We start from the raw sequence: 20,448 nt of genomic DNA, 5'->3' as shown, positions 1-20,448 counted from the left end.
CATAAAAGCCTCAAATAGAATGACCACAATCTGACACAAGAAGATCTCAGAAATGTTCCCTCGTGTGAAGCTGTCCTGTAATTATTTTTAGCTGCCTTGGAAAATGCTCTTTAAAGCTGCTCAAAGGTTGAATGTTCTATCTATCAATCAGTAGACCATCAAACTGTACCACATGAAAGTGTAGTCTTACTTAATGTGTAAAATAATAAAACAAAAAAGAGGCATAAAACGATGAAGATACTGCAATAATAAAAAAATGTAAGATGTCATTTAGCTATTCCAGACAGTTAAGCATCTATCATCTGAATCCTTGCATAATGAAAGTTTAAAGCTATGCCCTGAATCAAATTAATCAAGCTTTATTTATTGTTACTTTATTCACAAACATATTCAAAATAATTAATCTTCAGTATTAGAAATCCAACAGTTTTAAAGGCTAACATGCTAAAACAATGATATAAAAAAAGATGTACAAACAACACATTCAAGAGATCTATCCTGATTAATGTTTAAATGTAGAGGAATAAATACATTTTTGGCTACTGTACAGCATTTACCGATTGGTTTTGGCCTTTGTTCTGTACCTTCTGTTTGATTAACTGCAAACACAGAAAGGCAGGATTGTTTACCTACAGATATGCCAACACTGTTGCACAGCAACTGGAAAATTTAAAATGTAGGGTGCATGTATTTTGAAAAATACACAGTGTTAATACATGATTAAGAGGCTCTATATTCTATGCAAAAGGGTGTAACCTCTTTGTAGCAAACACACAATCCACTTCCTCCAAATACACACTGGTATGCCTACATTTACAAGATCTCCTTTGAGAGATCCAGTGGTTTCAAACATGAAACAAAGTTCTAATATAAAATAGAATATAATGCTGGAATTCATTTAAAATTGGAACAGAAATTTCAGTATAGTACAGGACATGACATTTGAAAAATTCTGAACAAACTTCCAATAAAAACTTTAAAATAAGTAACTCCAATTTGATCAATTGAATTTCAATCAGTTTCTCTTCCAGATGTATTACAAAGATGCACTATGTTTCCAGTAAGGACTTTGTCAATGTTACTTTCCTTCAAAAGTCTTTCTGCTAGTAATTGAAGTAATCAGTGTAAGAGTGGGGGCTGTGTGTTTTGTCGTTGTATCCCTTCTTAGCAGGAGTTTAGAAACCACAAAATTCTATCACATTCTCCAATGATGTATCAGAGGCCATTCTTTTCCAATATTCTTAATGTTATCTTAATGAACCCCCCTCCCCCTTAACTACCATAACCAAAAGCCCACACCTCCCTATTAAATCCAACAGAGGAATTCTTCCAGCTGCAGAGACAGGGACAGGCGAGTCACCGCAAGCCTGTCTACATAAAGGAAGGTTTGGCTTCAGACACTGCATTCGATAATGCCTTGAGGTTTGCATGCAGTGGCAACTGTGTTTAATATTAACCACAGCTGGTGTTAAACACCTTCAGTATGAACTTTTTGAAAGATTATTTCATTTTGCGATTAATATTTAAAGTTAAAGCCCTTTTAGTTCTCTTGATTTTGCATACATGAGTATAAAATAAATGTATGCCTTTCATTCTTTGGCTCATTTAAGGAGTTTCTAATGTCTTAAGCTTCAGGAGTCAGGATAAGTGATCCTATATATGACATTTCAATTACCTACACATAATAAATTGTGTACAGAAGATAATGATTTCCACATTTCCACAAATAATACAAGTGAAAAATTATTTCATACTGGTTTAATATGAAAATGGAAGTGAGGTAATAGTTTCAAAAATGCCTGGCACTATAAACGTTTACAGGACTAACAACCTTTTCCATTTCACCATACTGGCTATTTACCATTTTACACACCACTCAGAATATTAAAAAACATTGCTTAATGTCATTTTCTATTAAATGTTATCTTAATAGTCATGTACTGCATGCTTCACTCCAGAGGCATTGAACCTCGTGGTTGGAATGGTGTTTTAAGGTCCCAAAGCCAGTCCCATTACTGCAATACTGTCCATTTGTACTTCTACAAAGTTGTAGATATAAGTATTGAAACACCTTTATCTGAAATGATTTAATTCTCCAGAACATGTTTAACTAGAACTTGCTGGGACGATTAAGTAAACCTCAGCCAATCATGAACACCAACAAACATAGAGAAGGGTGCCAGCAGGCTGCCAGTAAAACACAGATCAACAAACTACTTTTAGTTAAACTCAATTCATTTGAGAATAAGTTTATCTGATGCAGGTTTGGACATATTTTTATATAATGTGTGGGAAAGAATTTCATCAAGGCTGAAATCATGTTCAAATTCTAAAAGCAGTTTAAAGAGTAAAGGAGTAAAGAGCTTAAGATAACTACAGTAACTATAAAAATGTAAAAGGAAAAGTAAAGATAGTCATTCTAAGTATTTTTAAAAGACCATATTTCATAGAACAAAAGTTAATATTTTTATGATAATGTTTATGTTTGGTAAATCAATACCAAAATGTGATTTTGTGGTAGGTTGTGCTTTATGACAGCTTCAGCAAGAATCCTTTTACTTCTTCTAATAATACTCTTTATTAACCAAACCCAAACTGTGTAAATTAAGTCTACAATGAATGCACTAAATTTGTACATCCTTGAATGTTTCTTCCTATAAAGGACTAACTCCAATTCCCTACACAGAAATGGGCCTGAGAAATTAATGATCCTTTCTCGCTGTCACCTGAGTAATTTTGACTGTAAGTCTTTGACAGAATGAAGACCTTCTGGGAAACAAATTAGAGAAACACTCCATCCTTATAAGCTTTCCTTGTTTTCAAGTCAGCTGCTGAGTCTAAGATATGTTTAGAGTCTGACAAGCGCCTACTGCCTGTAGCAACTTGAAATACAAAAGATCTGGGTAAACAAAAATTATTTCTGAAACACAAATAAACCTGCCTAATGACCCTGTATGTCAAATTCAGCAATATCAGATGAAAACTCAGTTTATTTTCAACCCTAATTGGTTTAGGATTAAAGTGGAGAAAATGCTAAATATTTGAAAGTCTATTTTGATTTTCTGTTCTACATAATATATGTTGTGCTATTTATAACACAACAGGTTATTACTATAAATAATACAAAAGGGGGAAGAAGATTCATTGGCATTATACTGTATGTGGCAGGCTTGTTTCTGGTAAGTCATACAGAAATGAAGGACTGGGCAGCTTGTTTGCACTTTAGATAGACACATCATTTTGTTTAAAGGTCGACAGAACTTAAGAAACGATATATACTGCTGACAGAATAAAATAAATAAATATATTCCCAGTAGGTAAGGAGCACATTAACAACCACAGAGGTTTTGAGTAAGATGAGGCACTATTTTCAAGATTTCAGCTGTTCATGATATTGAATGTCCTCTGAACTATTTTTTACATCTCAGCAAGTGGACAAAACAGCTCTGTTCTATCAATGAAAGCTATCATTCCTGCACAATGTTGCGTGTGAAATAATGTGTTCAGGTCTGGAAATATATTATTTAACTGCTGTAGTGATCGTAATGGATCAATCCATTTACTGTAGCAGCACAAGGGGATTCCCAACCATATTAAAAAAGGGAAGGCATACACAGCAATTAATTAATCTTAATACCACAACATTGAATCACAGCAAACTGATGTCCACACTCTTGTACACCGTGGGCTCTTAACAGATAATAAAACATTCATCTGTTACTTAATTATTCTTGACAGCATCAAAAAATATCCTTAATAAATGTGAATTGTCTGCTGTCTCCTCAGGATATGTTGTGTCTTGAAATGCCTCACATGTCAGTGATTGCAATTTAAATTGGTCCCAGCAATTGAATGAAATATAAATGCCAATATAATTTTAACAGAAAAAATATCTCCTTACATGCTCTCACAGAATCTAGTGAGCGTACTGGGCTTCTCTTGGTTCCTACGCTGTCGAAACCAGCGCTGGATGGTGCGCACATCCCAGTCTAGTTGCTTGGACAGGCCCTCTAGTCTCTTCTCATCGGGATGCTGAACCCATGAAAACACAATGAAAAAGCTCAGGAGTTCAGAAAATAGTTGCAGTGTTTTTGTTGGACGGGGGCAGGATTCATTTTATGACAGGGCACAACATGTTCAGCCTAGAAGAGAGTTATTAATGGCTTGTACAGTATTTAAATCTAGCGTGCAGAGTGCACCGTGAAACCTCTGAATTTAGGAAATATTAATAATGAAACTAAAAGAAATAAAAGCTAGGGCTCCCAAACCACATGGCCATGGAAATATCTAGTGACAGATGGCAGTTGGTCTCCCAAAAAGTAACTTGAGCTGAGGAGTTTCAAGAATATTAAAACAATTAAGAAAAAAATGTTTTTATTCTTGCCCTCTGGATATTTTCTTCTTTGCAATTTTACATGACTGCATGGAATTGATACTCTTCCTTTTTTTGGTAGAAGCTGCATTTTTGAGAATTCTCGTTTCAATTGCCCTACAGCGCTGAAATCTGTAGCTTTATTCATGCATTTAAGTAATATAATTTGTTAAAATTGCACAGTCTTCTTTGTGCTAATTTAATTTGGAAGACATAGTTCAGATTTCACTTCAGTACAAGCAAAATGCAAAAAACAATTTAGAGCTCGCAGCTCAAACTTCTCCCAGGGACTGTATACTTGGATGTATCTAAAAGGTCACTTTTGCATGGTTAGGTGCAGCAATCTTACTTCTTTATCCAGTAGGAGCTAAAGGCTCCCACCAAAGTTGACAGATTGGCATAGTCCTTATTAGAATGTGTCAAGTCTCACACATCTACAGTACATTGAGAAGCTTTACAGTGTGTCACTAGGTTTTTGTATTACATTTTATGACAGAATTAAATACTTTTAATTGTACTTAATTGCACTAAGTCACAATACAGAAGCACACAACTGGGTCATCTTAAGCATTTTAGATTCAAAATCAAAGTAAATACCAGTGGCTTTCATGAAAATTTAAAATTTTGTAGCCTATAGCTGAAAGTGCATAGAGTTTTCAGGCAGATGTTTACTATCAAACCTAAACTTAGTTTAACATTCATGGGTAAATTGCTATTCTAAATGACAAGTGTTTACTCACCTTCGTAATTGCAGTAAACACCTTCTCAAGAATAGCATTGGGCTGGGCTTTTTGTGGTCCATTTGCTTGGATTTTAAGACCTAAGGCACATGGTCTTGCAATAAATCTGAAAAAGAAAATATACAACTATAACATACACCTATTAAGAATATTTTATCGAGTTATTGTTGGTGTTTATGGTAGGCTGGCAACACACCCATTCCTTTTTAATTTACTGCATTTTATTTTATCCTAACAGGTGTGTGATTTTTCTTACAAAGTATTTAATGTGGGTCTGATATATGGCATTTTTGTCAGAAACAGAAGGGAATTTAACATTAATCACATAAGTCACTCTCTGCTAAGAAAATCACTTTTCTCCATCAAATAAGCATTTCAGCACTTTTCTTCAGACGTTTCACTAGACTGAAGGTAATGCAGCTATTTTGTTGAAAAATCTTAATTTTAGAATAAAAGTATAAGGAAGAATCATTAAGAAAATAAAATGAGGAATCCCAAGCTTGGTATTTATAAAGATTAAAAACATTAATGTGATATGGATCATTAGGTATAACTGGAAAAGGGACTGACTCTTAGAGATAATAAATTGTTATGCTTTTAAAATTAATACGTTAGCATCACACATCTCTTTCAGTATGATTAACGGAGAGATTATAATTAATAAGCAAAGGAAAATAATAATTCATGAAATTGGGTCTTTTATAACTTTCAGGATGCACCAATTTAAAAAGAGCAAAGAAAATTATTTGCAGCATTTTGAAAAATAGCCTGAACATACAGCTGATTAAGTACAACTATACAGTACTTTTCTCTCTGGATGCAATCTCAGAAATTGACAAACACAATCAAGATGCACATTAGTGGTTTAAATTTGAACATTAATTAGTGGCATTTTGAAATGTGATATAATCAAGGTTTTAGAATATATTTAGAATATAAATATAGAATATAAAGCAAATTAATAAGAATAATTAAAGAGATATTTAACTATTTTAACTAGAATAATTTCCATTATGGCAAATGTATCAGCTGTGATTACTTCACTGCAGGTGCACATAAATTAATAATATGTTACCCTTGTCTCCTTTGTTAAAATGAACTCATATTAATCCTGGTAAAAACACCGAGGAGCAGAATGAAAATAACAAGTATGACAAAAGATTTATTTTATAACATCCTTCTTAAGAGGCAAAACTTATTAAAACATCAACAGGGAGTAGTTCACCTAGTTTATAGCGAGATACTTTGAATATGATGGGTAACAGATCTGCCTAAAGTATAAAGTATGTTTAAGTATAACACAGTTTGCTTTTTACCATTTCATAAAAACCTTATGACTGCAATTAAGTGCAGAAACATTACATTTAAGTGGCAGAAACTAATGACACGAGAAAAACTGTTTATTCTATGATCAGCTTGCTTTTGTAAGATCCTACAACACAAACATCTGCAAAGAAAGCAGCATAGCTGTTTGAAGCAGCTAAAATACATGTACAGAATCGTCAAGAAATTCAATCTGTTAATAATATATAGATCAACAGAATGAAGAGGCTATGAAGAATAATTGTTTCTTGATTATTGTTATCTGAGATGAACACATTTAGAAAGGTGTACAATGAAAGCAGATGCTGAGCATGTGAGAAAAGCAGATTGCATACTGTACCGCATACTGATTTTGAAGGAAACTGCAGTACTGTGCACAGCTGGAAACATGCTAGGTGAGGAATTTCAGAAATGGCCTCCATGGATTTTTAATGTGCCTAGCATAGTCTTACAGAAGAGGACCACACAGATAGCCTAACTGTGTGCAATGAAAGACAGCAAGAATCTTGGAAACATGTATTTAGATTTTCAAAGGTCTTCAAAACTCCAAATTGGATTCATTACATTAAAACAGAAGAAACATTAATAGATAGTAGGAAAATAGTACATTTGGATATTATTCTGGCCTTATAAAATGTATTTGTATCCTAAATTCTATACCTAACCTAAGTTTTATCAGCTCCTGTCTAAAAAGTCTATACTGTATCTCCATATGTTCAGCACAAATCTGAACTACAGCAGAAGTTCTCCCATGTCTTCTGGTAAGAAAGATATCCGAGGATGCTTAGCAAATAAAACAGATAGAACTGCATATCCAGTGCTTCACTGTTTTAGTGGTCACCCAGCCAATGTTACACGGATGATTTACTAATACAGCAAGTGCAAAAAACACTTCCCCAAAGGTACTTATAGGCTTGTCATGTTTAGAATGCCCTTTGTATCTGACATTACCTTACATGTAAATTGTGCCTTCACTGAAGTGAAGGTGGGCAGTAAGAGTTAAGGAAAAGTCCTGGGAGAAGCTCCTGGTACTTGTTATTACATCCCGTCACTAACATCAGGTGTAATAAAATGTATATACAGTAGGATGCCTTATGTACACGCAATTAAAGAATGTCAACAATGATTATTCATTAAAATAAATACTTATTAATTGCCTTCTAATCCACATCTGAGGGTTTACATTTTCTGTCAACGTTGGCCTAAAAGCAATTTTTTAATTAACAAAATCTTTAAATAAATACTAATGTTGTAAATTAACAATTAATGTAATTAATATTTTGTATGTTACTTTAATAGAGACATCCTGCTACAGATCTTAATAGAAATCATAGGGTAAGTGTTAATTTATGCCTTAAGCAAACATGAATAAAAAACAACACCGCTCTGAGATGTACTAGGTCTTCCGACATTTAAGAAACTTCAACAAAGGAAAAAGGTAAGCCTCCAGGTTTGTCTCGCATTTGTATTAGAAGCATTTGCCTGAGCAGATTACAAAGACGGATTCCAGCTTTAACTGTGTGAAAAGAAATCAGGTCAGTATGTGGATTTACATTTTTAAGCTATTATGTAGCTATATAGGTCAGCATAGAAAATCATACTAGCCTTGAGCATCTAAAACCAGAGTTTTTCACACTTAGAATGACTTGCTCTTTCTGAATCAGAGACGTTGAACCTACAGACTTAAAATATAACCTTTCACACCTCAGTATACAAAGCATGAGAACATCAGGTTTGAAAAACAGCTTGATATATAATATATATAATTCTAATTTTAAGTAACACTCATATAGTAGTATTGATCTACTATCTGCCACATCATTGTTATTTTAAAGAAGAATAAAAGGTAGACATTTCTTAAGAAATCATCTTGACAGAATTTTAACATATCCAGAATCCAGAATTGAACCCAATATTAGCTTTCTTTTTGTAATTTTTGGTCCAAAGGAGTATTTTCTTTGTATTCCAAGCATGTATTAGAACGTGGTATATGTGGCATACCACATATACCACATTCTACCCTACACTGGAGATACAGACTTAAGATGCCACAGACTGTGAACTAAGGTGAAAAAAGTCCAATAAATATTTTAAGAAACTGAATGAGCATTTAAACTGTTTTTTAGAATCCATACAAAGGACAAACTGCATTGAACAGCATACAGTATGTCGTTTTAAGCTGTATATACCATATTCTGAAGAACTGATCATGAGATTGATATTGTCAAATATTGTAATTAACAACTATTTTATGGGATTGTCTCTACAACAGTACAACATAGAATAATTAACCTCCATCCAACAAAGGGTTAGATAATTTCTTAATACAAGAAAGAAAGATCAATATTGTTTTTCCCTTTCTCCTCTTTGGCCTTAATTTTGAAAACTAATTCTGAATAAACAGTTTTTAAATGATGGCTTCTTATTAAGGGGAAAAGAAGGACAAGGATACCGACTAAAAATGTTATGGTATATTTTTTACTTTACAGTTAGCACGTTACCAGAGTAACCTGCACCAAGACTAAGGAAATAATACCTTAATGGACCTTACACATGATGAGGTTGGGTTGCTCTGGACAAAATTCAGTACCGCTGTTTTTTACAACTCGAACATTGTTTTTTGGTAGAGAAGGATTAAAATTAAGAAAAAAAATGTCTTTATTGACCACTGCAAGACTGAGTGAAAGGGTTATAAGGAAAATCTGCACAGTACATTTCTGTAAACTAAAATCACACAGCATACACTAATCTCACTCGACATAAAGGGCTTTCAGACACCATGCCAAAACTATGCCTTAATTTGTGTTCCTTCCATAACATATATTTGGAACATTCTTTATGAAATGTTTAATATAACCTGTAATACACTGTATGAGAATTGGGTTTAATGTAAAGATGTAAACTAAGTACTTGAAATGCATTTCTGTAGTTTATTTATATTTGATACCCACATCCCCTGAAACATGAGCCAATATTTGGATTACATAATACTCTCTTGTAAAAATAAAATCCAGTTTTCCAAAAAATCCCCAAAATGTTGTTGATTTGGCTGTAACAAATAAGCTTATTGTTTTTTGAAGAAATGCACCAATATTTCACAGAGAAATTCAAGATTATAGTAACAGACATCTTTAAGACAGTAAATCTAATGCAACAATTACATTTAATTTAATACAGGATCAATGCACCCTTATTAAATTGGGTTTAGATATGGGTATATACTTACACTTACAATATATAAAAATAAATCCAGGAATACAAATGGGGAAGCAAAATAATCTTAATTTTCAGATAATTAAATTAAGTCAGACAGCCAAAATGTCAAGAATTATAAAAAACTGCAATGTACGACATAAGACATAACAGAACAAAGCTAATGTTTTCGAGAAAAACCTACGGTTTTTCATGTTTACAATAAAGTGAATAGAATGAGAATTTAATATTTACAAGGACCAGTCAAGGCTGCAAATATACAAAACATGAGACTGTACTCACACAGATCCTTACGTAATTTAATACAAAAAAGTGCTTTTCTCTGAACCATGAATCCCTGCTACTGTACAGTACTGTATATACTAAATATAAAACATTAAACACATATTTTATATTTGTATTGGACTATACAGTAATACAAACCTTATTAGAGTATTGGATTCAACAGAGTTTTTAATACCTCTCTGTGAATTGTGGATCCCCTTTTTGTGCAATCTATACATTTAGTGATATAATAAGGAACTTCTATCTTGATTTAGATTCATGTGCTGATGGTTCACAAAATTAGACATCACTCAATCTTCCAGAAGACATGGCATTAAGTTCTTCAAAAGAGAGTTTAACTTAATTTCAATCTTAGACAGACATAACTTGTCTAAAGATAATCTTAGGCATTACAGAATTTATATTAAAACAAAGATTTAAACTAAGATTAGAAAAACCCAGAAATCTTTGATGCTGACTCTTATTTTATCATCAATTCATGTAAGGAATGTGCCTATCATTCTGAACCTGAGCTTTTTTTTAATTCCAATCTCAATCTCTTTAATAAGAACAGCATTCTATCATTTGAAAAATTGTTGAACTCGATGATTTCCCTCATAACACAGGATGTAGAGGTGATAGCCCTTCTTTGTGTGACCTCTTTGCTTGATTACTAGATTTCCCTATGAGATGTTATGCCTACAAAACACTTAATATGCTTCAGCTTGTATAGAATGGAGTAGCTACATTATTTAACACCACAAAAAGACTGCAAAACAGAGGAGCCTTTCGGTCCATCTGGTTTGTTTGGTTGTTAGGAGTCAGTCATTCAAGGATCTCATCCAGCCATTTCCTAAAGAATCCCAGGGTATCTGCTACAAAGAACTTGTTCCAGACTCCTAGCAACCTCTGTCTAAAGAGGTGCCTCCTGCTCCTAGTACACTTTATTGAGAATTCAACACGCATCCTTCTGGACATGTTGTCCCAATGCCCTTGTCACTCCATTGTTTCTGTTGAATTGTCAAACTGATAGTACAGTAGCTACAATAAACTGTAAAGTCCTTCATGGGTTCTGACCATTTTTAATTGGAGGAGTGAAGCTGCCTCTAAGGTCAGAAGCTCTAGTGATCAGAGTCTTCAGCTGTCATGGTCTTCACCTCTGCAATGCCCTTCGAGTTGACATTAGGAATACTGAAACCTTGGTTTTGCATTTGTACTTGTATTTAATAGGAATGCATTTTGCTCGTGGCATTTACTAAGAAAAGGGGTGCATACCCATGCAATTGTTTAACATGCTTGTTTTCACTCTAATGAATTTCTGATGCAGTGAAGTACAAATCTGCGGGAAAATAATTTCAGATTCAATACAAAATGACCACAGAAAAAAAAGGCCAAACTCCGCGGTCCATAAGGTACCAGAGTCTCCCAGCCCAGTTCTTTATGGCTATACTAAAATGCATGAACATGTATCAGCTCTTTAATTTTAGCATTCTTTCAGAGGCTGTCTGTGAATAAAATTCAAAATACTGTTGGACACTTAAGAGCTTGAGCAGTCCTTACTGCATCAGTGATCTGAATCATTTCCAGGTCCTCACCAGTTCTTAGAAATCAGGTAGCCTTTTCAAATCCTTTTAAAGACTCACTTTTAGACTTTTGATCTGCTGTATTAATTTGGGCACCTTGGGATTTTCTGCCATGCAAGGCACTTTCAAAAATAAAGTGTTATTACTATAATAATACAGGTTATAAATAAACAAGAGGTTAAAGGGAATCTTTATTAGGGAACCCTATCATTAACATTGACAATATATCCACAAAAACAGCACTGCACATTGCCAAAGGGGGTTCATCAAGTAAGAATGAAGAAACAATTACAGTGTATCTGCCCCTTTGGTAAAGAAGTTCAGAGTCACAAGGTTGATGCTGGTTTTAATTTTGTAAAATGCTCCAGGTGCTAGGGAGCTATGTAGACATAAAATTGTACTGTACAGTAGGATATTGGATTTGTCTCTCCAACATATTTTTCCTGTTACAGTCTAATATTATCTTAGCATGTCTAAGATTTTTCTTTAATACTTAATATTTTAGTTAGCAAGGAAGATGACAATAAAAAACGCTTTGAACTAGTCAGATTACAAGAGAGATTCTGTACTATATGTTGTAGTTTACATTGTACAGCCTGTTGAAGTAATTACAAGATTTAACATTCAATAGCTTAATACTAAACAAACTCAAATACAATATGTCCAAATACAGTTACATTCTATACACACATAGATCTGTAATATTAGATGCTAGAAGTTACAATTATATAGTATAACATGTTTTACAGAGACCTCAAATGTTTCAAGTGTTTAAGACATAATTTGTGAAGCCCTTCATGTTGCTTATTGCATACTGCATACTGCTTTTTTCGAGCTTGGCTGATGTTACTATACTGTAACCATTTTTTTATAAAGACCTATGAAAACTGTGTCAAAGAGAAAATTACAGCAGGACTTTGTATAAAAGTTGTTAATCTCAGAAACTAAACATTACAGAGATCTAAAACTTTTTGGGACATATTACGTTACATTAATTAGAAATTTTATTAATGTATAAATTGTATTAATGACAAGTACTGGATTGGCTGCTAAATTATATTTGTTAAAGGGGAACTGCGGTCCCAGATTCTCAGACCATTTTCTAAAATTCAGAAACAAAATATTTTTTTAAAAATCCTGAATTAAGCACAAAATTGTGAACTTTGTATAATTACTAGATAGTTACTATGTTGTCTATTATTGCAGATCCATGTTGCAGGAACTGTGACGTGAAGCGGCCCTTCCTGCTCACTAGTCACTGAAGTGACTAATGTAAAGCAATGCAGGAGCAAATAAGTACATGTTGTGCAGCAGACATCTCACCGCAGAAATGTTTTAACATGGACTGCATGTAGAGTTAACAAATACTGTAAGTAGAACTTGTTAACTTCTTAGGGCAAAACTGTCTTGAAGTCAAGAGTAATATTTCTGCTGGGCTAAGAAAGATGTATTCATAAGCCTGCTTGTTTACAATGTAACAGGGCAACTTCAGTTTTTTTGCCTTGTTTTGAAACACAGAATACCAGGAAAGTATGTGTAATTTATGATGCAAATTGGAGGTTTTACACATTATTGTGTATATTTTACTTTCATTGTGGTTTGAAATGCACTCATCAATGCTGATTCTGTCACACTCGTAAACCCCTCCTCGTAAGGACGCTCCAGCCCTTCCTAGTTTTGTATTTATCTCCTGCACCTGCCTCCAGTTTCTGCCCCCCATCCTATAAAAGCCAGGTGTTCCTGCCAATCTGGGCTCAGTTTTGGAAGATGGACGCCCAGAAGCCCGCCTATCCGCGAGTCCAGGAGCGACTCGGCGGTATCGGCTTCAATGGCGTCCTGACCCTCTGAGTCCGGGACTGGAAGCATCTTGTCCAGTGAACGCCCTTTTATTCCCCCGACTCTCTGCCGGATCCAGCTCCGGCCTTTTACCTCTGTGTTTCTGTCAGGATGGATCTCCCGGTTTTGGACATTGGAACATTCTCGGATTTGCTTCTGACTTTTTCGGACTGTTTGCCTTGGACACACCCCCCTGAACACCAGCGCACCATGGACACGCCCCCTGTTTTCCTTCCAGCCCCTTTGCATGCTTTTTTCCCCGTGTATTCCTCACTCCTCTCTGGATTGTGCTGTCTGCACAGGGTCCTGAAAGAACGCTTCGTGACAGATTCTTTCTAACCCCAAATGATTAAAATAGCATTGCAGTTCCCTTTTAAAGAACACTTGAATCCTCCAAAACCATAAGTGTGAAAAAAGTCATACTTAATATAAAGTAGCTGTGTTGTATATCAAGAGGGATCATAGCCAAATGCTGTTTAAAATCACAGCTACCATGAGCTCATCAAATTTGAAGTGTTCTTTACATACAGTACATAATTTTTGCATATGTTGTGATATATCTATATTAAAATGACATAGGCATAATAATCAGAGAGGAATAATTACATCATAATAAAGGAATCACACTGGGAACTATTTAGTTGTGAAGTATAATTCCTATGTAGCCTACGGGACTTATACTCCACAACCGGATAAAGCTGACTGGTCATATGATTTGGCAGCTCCTCCAAGTCAAAACTAGCTTTTAACCCTATAATGAGTGCAGATGCTGTATGGTAATTGTTACAAGGGAACACAAATTGTACACATACAGTTATGCACTCTAGTGAAAAAAATATCTTGCCTTTGTCCTCTGACCTTTCCTAAAGGTCATATACAAAATCTTCTTGTGACAGCTTTGAGAAAGTAGTTAGGACCACAAAAATGTGCACTGGAACACATCAAGAAAACCATATCTGCTCCATCAGAAATGTACTCATTCATGTTCTTTGACCTCATTAGGTGAAAGTTAAAATGCAAACTGTGTTACAGTAAAAAAATATAGATATATGTATCACATAACGATTTTTTTTTAGTTTACTTTTATCCTGCTTATTTTTGTTTAACCACTAGGTACTGTCCTGTACATACCAATACACAATTCACATGCTCAGTTCACGGACAAGCAACTGCCCTGCATCAGCTCTCGACATCAGGCTCCCTGAAGAGCTCAGGCTGCCTAAGAAGACGATGCCCACCCACTGAAAGAATAGCTATGGTATTATTCTTCATCCGTTTCTTGCAACAAAGAGTGCATTCCAATGATATCATGCTGCTTGTCTAAATATATTTGTATTTTGTCAGCTCCCACTTTGTTGGCACAAAGACCACATGAGGCCAGCAAGTGAAGGAGATCAATAGCAGAAGACCAAGGGAAAGGAGTCCCGTGGGCAAAGGGAAAACAGCAGGAAATCAAGGGAACAATATCGATCCAGCAAAGGGACAGATGATATGAGGTTATTTTTGCATTGTGATATTTTAGCTTCCTTCTGTGTGTAGCGTTCTGTCCTTGTCCTGCTGCTTTCTTCAAATCCTGACTTCTGTTTGTGTCTTAATACAACTGAAGGGTAAATTAATGTACAGTACAAGGTGAACAATAAACACCCCCACATTAATATATACTGTATACGCACTAATATTACCAATAATTATGGAAACAGCATAAAACTGGACATAAGATACAAACAAAATGTGACAGAAATCTCCTATATCAAAATAAGGAAACAAATGTAAATTACTAATACAACCACTATGAATCAGAAAACCCTCTAGTAGTGATCAGAATTTTAATGCCCCAATCTGTACACGTATTTAATGTCACTTGTGGTATAGTCATTAAACTAGTCAAGTTTGCAGATTAAACCAACCTGCCAATCCTACTATGGCAAACACTTGGCAGATGACATTCAAGGTAGACAAACACAGAGTCACGTACACATAGCAGACACATAATCACGTAGTATATAAATCTCTAAGATGGGAAAAACAGAGCATGAACAAAAAGGTTTTCTTCACCTACTTTTGAAAACAATGTACATTTTTATTACATTTTAATTTACATGTCTGTGAAAAATGTGGGAAAGCAATAAAAAAGTCTGTCATTTTCATTGTTTTCACCAGCCCTTCCACTGAGATTGGGTTTTGTTCAATTCATCATACGAAATAAAGAAGCATTTAAATACTTGTGCTCCAATCTGCAGAACCTAAATATCCCTCCACAATCATGAGTCAAAACCACAGTATGAGACTTATCAAGCTCCCAGGAACTGAACAGACAATAGGCAGCCATTCTTTGATAAACAGTTAGTACAATTTGACTGTTGCTGGGACACTAGGCAGATGCAAGTCTCTAAACGAATACTGCTGCAAGTCATTTGTTTTTTGCGAGTGCTGTTGTCTGTTGCACGCAGTTTAAAAAATGAGTTTTGAGTTACATTGTTGTAGGGAATGTGCTTTTGGCAGAGCGGGTTACTGCACCACCCTTAATTAATTAGAGTGGCTGGAGTGCTAGATGCCTTGTGTAGCCTGATTGACCTGCCTGTGAATGCAGACATATGCCTCACTCTCAATACACCGACTTCAATCAGCTCAGCCTGTGCTTCCTTTAGCTCAGTTTCGAAATTCCACAAAATTTAGGCCAGTGGTTTTGCAAAACAGGTTTATTCTATATGCCTTCCATGGATTTTATTGGAGTTTAAAAGCCATTGTGCTTTGTTTGCTTTCCATTTCTGTACATCAAATGCAGTGTATTTAAATATGGTAAACATGGATAAATGTGGTATTAAAGGTCTAATACAACAGAGTATATTTGATTTAAAACATACGTGCTCAGTAACACCTCTCAGCTTCCTGCTCACAGGCACAAAGCAGTAATGTTAGTGACTTTCTCAAGGAAATAGCAGAGCCACCAGAATGAGCTTGAATATGGTGAAAATGCTGACAAACTTTGTGCAGTCCCAATATGAATGCAACTTCCACCTCATTTCAGTCTTTGTGTTCATGACTGAGCTAAGCAAAAGCCTGTTGAAGAATTTAATTTGTCACAAAAAGCATGATATAGACATAATAAAACTATGATGGATTTACACACCCTATGGTGAGAAGAAAGGGATATCTAACACCTGTAATTATTTTATATTAAATGTTCATACTCACATACGACATGATATGAAATGACAAACTGTTAGGCATGTAAAGTCTATTCAAAGGGATTCACCTAATCCCTTATTTCAAACATGCTACACGCAACTTCTAAACAAACAGTAGTTAATGTCAAAATTTGTCAGAATTACTGATTTTACAACAAAGGCAGAGTGTTCAATATTTTTGGTGGTGACAATGACGTTCAACAGGTTTAGCCTTACATCACTGCAGGCTACAATTCTGCAACCTGGTTCCCTGGTGAGGACTTCCTTTAACACATATTGTCTAATGTGCCAATGCAAAATGGCAGCACAGAGGGGGAGTTAATTAAATTACTCCCTAGACATTTACCAGTAATCTCCCAGCTGGCTCTCCTGTGCGTTTTGCACATTCCTACTGTAAGTACTGCTCCCTCTGAAAGAGACTGTTTGAGAAACACGCTGCAGAAACTCCGAATGTTTCCATCAAATGAAAATGAAGCAGCAAAAGACAATAAAAAAGAAAAAAAAAGAATCCACTTTATAATCAATACATCAATAGGAGCACACATCATTGGGACACAGTTCTACCTTGAAGCCTCAAACATCAGGGTTAATGAGTTAAACTAAGATCTTTGCCTACTCCAATCCAATATACAGTACGCCAACTGTCAAAAAGCTAGTTAAAAGTTAGCTAGTTAGTTAAAGGCTAAGACAATGATGTTATAGTTTTATTAGTAAATATAAGCAGAGCTACAAGTTATGAGAACTTAAGAAACATGGGAACTAAGCACATTGACAAAAAGTGCTTACACAGGGAATCAATGCCAATTGGCAGTCTCTAACACTGCAGTTCCTTTACCCTCTACAGCAGGAGCCAGATTCAATAGTTCAGGTTTCTTGAGCACAGCTTTGATCTCTTTCTATTTACACTTATGGGTCATGATGTCATTTTGATACATTTCTCAAAACACAACCCTTGAGGCCTAACCTAAATTTTAGAAACAATAGCAAATACAAATGCAAATAGAAACTCAGGGTTTTCTTCTTATACAAACAAGAGGATCTTAGGATTTTTACACGGCAATCCTTTAACTATCTACATTAAGAGATATACAATCTTCAAATGGAAGTAAAAAGTACATGCTATCCAAATGCTAAACGACATACTGTATCATGAAAAATGGTTTAATTCAAAGCAGTTTTGCATAGTTTCTTTTGCCAAGTGTTTCATAGTTTACGGATTGTTTGGACAAGATCTCAATTTGCTATGCAGCGATTATTCAGCCTCCTTCCCTGTTTTACATTAAAACCAAAGAGCTGATATTTTTTTATTTAAAATGTGCTCCTCGAGTATCGCACTAAAAAAATCTTTGAGTTATAAACAAATTCCATAGGAGCATAAATAATACGAAGGACCACATATGAAAAGGAGTCAAAATAAAAAGTTCCTTGATTAAAAAGTAATTTATTCTCAAATGGATCATTATTGTAACTTCAGCGGTGCAAAAGAAACTGAGATTTAAAGTGTTGCTAAGAAATATGTTAATAAGTAAACAGTACAGTGGCAAAAAGCGGGTTAGTGATGATGAAAATCCATAACCTAAACAATATAATAATTTTAAATATAATATGTGATCTCATTTCAGATTGATTAAAATGACTGCGATTTAAACATACAATATTTTCAGAGCTTACATCTTTAGAAACAAAACAACTAAAAGTGAAAGGTAATGCTTAGCAGCTGTAGAATCAAAATAATAATAATTTAAATCCATCCTTAACAAGTTTACCCATCTCATAACCATGAATTCACAACTCTTGATTTTTGAGATCCCTAGGATTCAAGAAATCAAAATAATGTACTGGTTGCTGGCTTCACTTTTTAATGGTTATTATTCCACACAAACAATAAGAGAATTATTTTACTTGAGTTACCTTAAGAAATTGCATCAAATACAGTAGGTAATTTTTTCTAACAGATTATTAAACAAAAAAGCCTATATGTTCATATGACGTATGCTAGATACGCCTGCAATGCTGAAGTACAACAGAGACAGAAGTGGATCTTTAAAACACTTTTCAGCTAAGTTCAGCACTATTAAGTTTACTTAAGTGCAACATTCTATATAGCTCCAAAGATTTGTTGAGACTTACCCACATTGTCTTCACAAAGTCTCTCCTCAAATTATATTTCCATTCCCTAGAGAAATTCCTTTACGATCACCCGTGTACAGAATTATAAATACTTGTTTTAGTGCTTCTTCCTTTGAAATTGCTTCCGTGAAAAGATTTATGGAGGTTAGTCTGACACAAAACACAAACGTTTTACACAAAAAAGAGAGTAGAGCAACATATTAGGAATTCAAATTCTCTTTGGAAATAACAGCTATTTGAAAAGTTGTAGGAACTTATTGAAAATTAAATGCAGACTCCTAAATCTTAGAACTACTATGACACAATCCCCCTTAAAAAACTCTTAATCTGAGTGATTTATGAAATGATTATGCTTTTCAGCAAAATAAAATGCTAGAACACATTTAACATAGTAATACGGGAACAAAAAAAACAAAAAGTGTTTACTTTGTTGTTTAAAAAGGTAATGCCTGCCATAAAGAAAATGTATCTGCTTCAAAGCAATAAACCCAACTGCTCAGTGGAAACAACACTACAGTATACTGTATGAATAGCACCAATGTTAAATAACAATTTTACATATTCCTTTGTATGTTGAATGGTGTTATATACAATACATTTATACTGTATATATACTTTTTTATATTTATTAAAAATCTTAAAACTACCTGCATTCACATTCACTTCTCACACTAATCACTATTCTAAATTCAAAGGTTTAGCAACTTCATCATAACATTTCTTTCCATAACATTTATCCCTCCGCAATAAAGTTCAAATACTAACCAAAAAAGTAATTTCTTATTGGAGAGGCTATATTGTACACAGTACTGTATACAACAATTTTCCAAAGTAATATTCCAAGCTTCAAATCTAATAAGTAATGAAAGAGAGGTAAAACATATGTTTTTCTCATGAACATATTTCTAGGAACAGCTGGATTATGCAGCAAAATAATTTTTTAAAAAGATGCAGTTGAAAATGTTCTGCAGTTGAAAGACTATAATTTGTCCTTCACAAAAACAGCACTAGAGAAAGGAAATGTCTACAGATTCTTACCTCTAATACTACAGTGAGGACAAATTACCTTTTTGGGACTGCACATAATGGCATCCTTCTTTACTGCAAGGTTTTACCAAGGCCCTAAAGACTTCTTGATTACTAATATTAGGTTTTACTCTAATATCCTCAGACTACAAAGCACAGAGTTGGTGAAAAAAAAAGTTCAGAATTAATGCCAGTTGGTAGACAATCATTAATCTGCTGAAATCTAATACAAGAAAAAACAAGGCTGCATGGATTTAATAGTTTAATTATCTAAGTTCATATAAATATTACCAAGGCCACGAATCCATTCTCCAGCCATAAAGTTCAGGGCATACTGTACTCAACACAAGACTGTGACTTAGAGGCCAACCATTGTATCTATTACTCTTGTTTAGTTGTAAAATTAGACACACGGGTTAAATGCACAGGTACACTACAGTGCTTTATGACAAGATTGTCTTTTTTTCCCAGGTTTACATCTCACAACTCTGTGAATGTGGTACCGTTATAGGCAGTAATTGTTAGTGGATTGCACGTGGACACACATGAAGAAAGACATGGTTCTGCTTGTGTAATGCTCAGCTGTTTAACATAAACTTTCATCACTCCAGCAGTTCTTAAACCTTTTCCAAGTGCTAGTACAGTGTAGCCATGAGTGTGTAGTATTGCTTCTTGCACTGTCAACATAATAAACACATCATGACAATACGATGATGAAGCTCTGAAGGGCTACACACTGTGGGTCTCATTGGTGGTCATTTGATAAACTTCTT

General features: G+C 34.5%; 1 protein-coding gene across 2 annotated transcripts in view; it reads right to left on the bottom strand.

Annotated features, from left to right (window-relative positions):
- Window positions 1-20,448, bottom strand: part of cers6 (ceramide synthase 6) — a 56,289-nt gene that overhangs the window by 34,212 nt on the left and 1,629 nt on the right. For both annotated transcript variants that reach the window (XM_006636535.3, XM_015359063.2), the window contains exons 2-3: window positions 5,113-5,218; window positions 3,902-4,032 (exon numbers count right to left, since the gene is read on the bottom strand). In XM_006636535.3, the coding sequence (XP_006636598.1) occupies window positions 3,902-4,032; window positions 5,113-5,218 (237 nt within the window). The remainder of the gene's footprint in view (window positions 1-3,901; window positions 4,033-5,112; window positions 5,219-20,448) is intronic.

Source organism: Lepisosteus oculatus, chromosome 12 (assembly GCF_040954835.1).
Source record: "Lepisosteus oculatus isolate fLepOcu1 chromosome 12, fLepOcu1.hap2, whole genome shotgun sequence".
NCBI classification, from domain to species: domain Eukaryota; kingdom Metazoa; phylum Chordata; class Actinopteri; order Semionotiformes; family Lepisosteidae; genus Lepisosteus; species Lepisosteus oculatus.
Note: the sequence above shows the minus strand (reverse complement) of the source record. Positions and strands in the feature narration are given on the sequence as shown.